This window comes from Adiantum capillus-veneris, chromosome 17, assembly GCF_014529385.1.
Source record: "Adiantum capillus-veneris isolate H3 chromosome 17, ASM1452938v2, whole genome shotgun sequence".
NCBI lineage: Eukaryota > Viridiplantae > Streptophyta > Polypodiopsida > Polypodiales > Pteridaceae > Adiantum > Adiantum capillus-veneris.
Window position 1 is genome coordinate 33894902 of NC_140947.1, and position 3653 is coordinate 33898554.

A 3653-nucleotide genomic window follows, 5' to 3' on the forward strand; every position below is an offset into this window, starting at 1 on the left:
CATGTGCGACGTAGGCCTAGTTATACGAGTTTTAAAGGGATACATGCATATTTTGGTAACAATTTTGTCTACATTGTCAAGATGGGGAAAATACACGTGAAGTGAATGCTAGTTAATTGACAAGTTCGTTTCACCCACAAGAATATAGTGCTCAGTCCATGTGCTTATCAAAATTTAGTGTTTTATTCTATGCCTATCGAGAAGTAAAGAAGAAAAGGGAGGTATTTCATGCATGAGAAGGCTTGCATGGAAGTTCAAAAGCAAACTATTTAGAAGGTCATGGGGTGGGAATGCCAAGGTTAGACCATGTTGTGAGTGCCTAGAAAGTCTAGTAAGGAGGCAGGCTTTAGGTGGAGGAAGGTACCAAGGACCCAAAATAATGAAGGAAAGTGGGATGCCAGTTAGAAAGCATGGGGGTGTGGTTGGCGGTTGTAAGGAAAAAGTCGGAGGTAGGCTCTTCAAAGAATTGGCCCCATGTTTTGGCAACTCCCCCACATTTCTCTAGGTGAAACATCTACTTTATATAAGAGATTAAGATAATGTAAACCATGTAACAACAACATTGCTTTTCAATTTACTTGATTAAAGAAGAAAGGCTTAAGGGCTAGTGTAAAGGGATTATTAAAATGGGATTTTTAAAACATATTTCAATTTAGTCGATTGAAGCATATGTTGCACTTGTAAAGAGATGTATACCTATATAAATACTTTGCAATTTACTCGAATCAAAGCATGGTAGGCTTTAAAGCATGTTGTTACAATAAAAATGGGATTGAAAAGTGAAGATAGAGAGTGTTTTGCAAAAAAATCTAAGTTTAGTGTATTTTTTAACTAGCTAAAATTACAAAATCTCCACTAGATTTCGACCTTGTCTTGAAGAAAACCAATAAAACTCCACTAATTTTAGTGTGTAAGCCGGAGAATCATTCGAATTTGGACCTAAAAAAGGTATTTGGCAAGTCATAGAGTGGATCAAGTCGATGGCATTGCCTCGTCTATATGTGTTGTGCACAGGGTGCAAACCATGGGATCAATGGCCCATGTTGCATTGGGCAAAAGGCCGCGGATGTTTCGATCGGACCTAGGCTATGGTAGCTGTGAGGCGATTGGAATTGACCTTGCGTAGGTGAATCATGTAGGGGAATTAGAGGTATGATGATGTGAACATTCAAATGTAAGGACACCTACCTTTTTGACTACAATGCTTTAGTCCAAGTCACCGTTCAAATGGAGAAAGGCTAGGTAGTGTGATGGGAGAGTGGGCCACTATATAAAGAGCTCGAATGGTGGTGCGAAAAGAACAGGCAGGGAGTCGTGTGAGTGTGAGGAGGTAGATTTGTGTGTGGAGGGGTTTAGGAGAGAGCTTAGGGAGTGAAAGCTAATTAAATCAAGGCTAAGGTTCAAGAGAGGATATTAAGGTGAAGAAGGCCGCTCTACCAAAAACTAGAGAGAATGGTGAGCGATTCGCAGTTAGCTGCAACGAGGGCGACGACGAAGGTAGGGCTGGCAACGAGTGTGGAGGAGATGTGGCCGGCCTTTAAGAACGCGGTGAGCCTGATCGCGCAGCACTGCCCGCAGTTCATCCACAGCTGCCAACTGCTTCATGGCGATGGCGGCCCCGGCTCCATCCGCCTCGTCAAGTTCGGCCCAGGTTCTCGCTCTCTCGCTCTCTCTCTCTCTCTCTCGCTCTCGCTCTATTCCATCGGTAACACGTCATGTGTTCTCTCTCTCTCTCTCTCTCTCTCTATCTCTCTTCCATAATAGGGCTTGAGTTCGGAACTCGTCTTTGAAATGTTCCTAGGACGTTCTCTCTCTCTCTCTCTCTCATGTCTCTTAGGATAGTTTCCCACGGCGTTAAAAATTCTTCTTCTTCTTCTTCTTCTTTTCTCTCTCTCTCTCTCTCTCTCTCTCTCTCACACACACACACACACAAACACACACACACACACACGCTCATCAAATTAATTGATTAGTCAAGTAGTAAAACATTGTAGAATCGTTGAGGTGGGCTAGAGGAGCCAATAAAAGGACGTGTCCCACAACTAAGACAAAGTTTTGAGATAAGGTAGACATTTTGTACTCAATAAGTTAACATCAACTATTTTTTGACATAATTTTGATTCAAAATCACATAATATAATAAGAGATTGAATTGAGAAGATTTGAATTTCCTTAAACTGACCCATACATATTGAGCGTCCCTATCCTATGCTCTACATCAACGAGCTAACTCTCTTTATCGTGTTTTTGTTTACAGCATCTGGGCTTGTGACCTATGCCAAAGAAGAGATTGTTGAGGTGGATGAAGAGAAGATGGTCTTAACCTATCTTTTACTCGAAGGGGACCTCAAGAAGCAATTCAAAGTCTTCAAGCCTTCCATAAGCTTGGAGAGGGTAGCAGAAGCCAACGAACCAAAAGCCGTATCGCAGAAGGTAGATACCAGTGTTGAAAGAAATGAGCCTCGTGATTTATCAGAGGGTCAGCATCAAAGTATTGCTACATGGACACTTGAGTATGAGGTGGAGGAAGGCATGCCCCCTCCTCAAATTGAGCTCCTCAATGAGGGTGCTAAGATCTTCTTTAAATTGCTTGAAGCCTCTGTCAAGGTTCTACAAGCCCCTGCAAATACCCCTACCACTCCTCATTCTCCTATAAAGGAAGAATCACCCACCCCCCTTGTTGCATAATTTCATTGTAGTGCACTACATACTCATCGACACTTTTTTTTCAAAACCCTAAAGTTGTCGGTAATCCAAATCACCACCAAATATCATCCATAGAATTTTTGCTTTCTCATCACTACCCAACCTCATCTATAGAATTTTTGCTTTCTCCACGCTTGTTGGTTGGTCTCCAATAGAACAACCATTGAGCCATTCGAAGCCCAAGAGAAGTTTTATTTGCCCATCATTTTGTAAAAGTTACCTCTCTCTAGCTTGGTTAATCTTATGATTCTCACTCAATTTGAGAAAACAAACTATTAGTAATCCTCAATTGGGTACCTTCTTTCTTTTTATTTTTTTTATAGCAGTACAAGCATTCCCATTGGCAATGATACAAAGTATGTTCGTGCACGTCATCCTAGTTACTTAGACACATTTGAACTGTGACTTGGGTCATGGCAGACGAATGTTCAACCAACCAAGTGGAACGCTAACAATTGTCAAGGAAGCTCTTTGGGATACTTACAATGGCTAAGAGTGCTACAAAAGAATCCATTGTAGTTCCTTGTGCCCACGACACACTGTTCTTGATGTGTAACTTTTTGGATGTAAAATTTATGGTGGCTGGAGTGAGCAGGGCCCCTGACACGTGTTAGGGGGGGCTCCCTCCCTAATAGTATAGATAAATTTTTACATCCCTTGCTCTCTCTCTCTCTCTCACACACACACACACACACACACACACTCACTCACTCACGAAGTTCCAACTCATCAAATTAATTCATTAGGCACGGTGACAACTAGTAAAACATTTTAGAATCATTGAGGTGGGTAGAGGAGCCAATAAAAGGACGTGTCCCAGAACTAAGACAGTTTTGAGATGAGGTAAACATCAAGCTATATGTGTTTTTAAGGAAAAATGCAAATAGATTTTAGAAATGGATTGCTCTCTTGTTGTTTGTGCTAACAAGAACGCATTTGGCTTGTCT

General features: G+C 41.6%; 1 protein-coding gene across 1 annotated transcript; it reads left to right on the forward strand.

Annotated features, from left to right (window-relative positions):
- The first annotated feature begins 1305 nt into the window (after positions 1 to 1305).
- LOC147437036 (MLP-like protein 43) lies at positions 1306 to 2995 on the forward strand. The gene is made up of 2 exons (XM_086485826.1): positions 1306 to 1651; positions 2258 to 2995. The coding sequence occupies exons 1-2, from the start codon at positions 1453 to 1455 to the stop codon at positions 2686 to 2688; spliced, it is 630 nt and encodes a 209-aa protein (XP_086341952.1). The 5' UTR covers positions 1306 to 1452; the 3' UTR covers positions 2689 to 2995.
- The last annotated feature ends 658 nt before the right edge of the window (positions 2996 to 3653 follow it).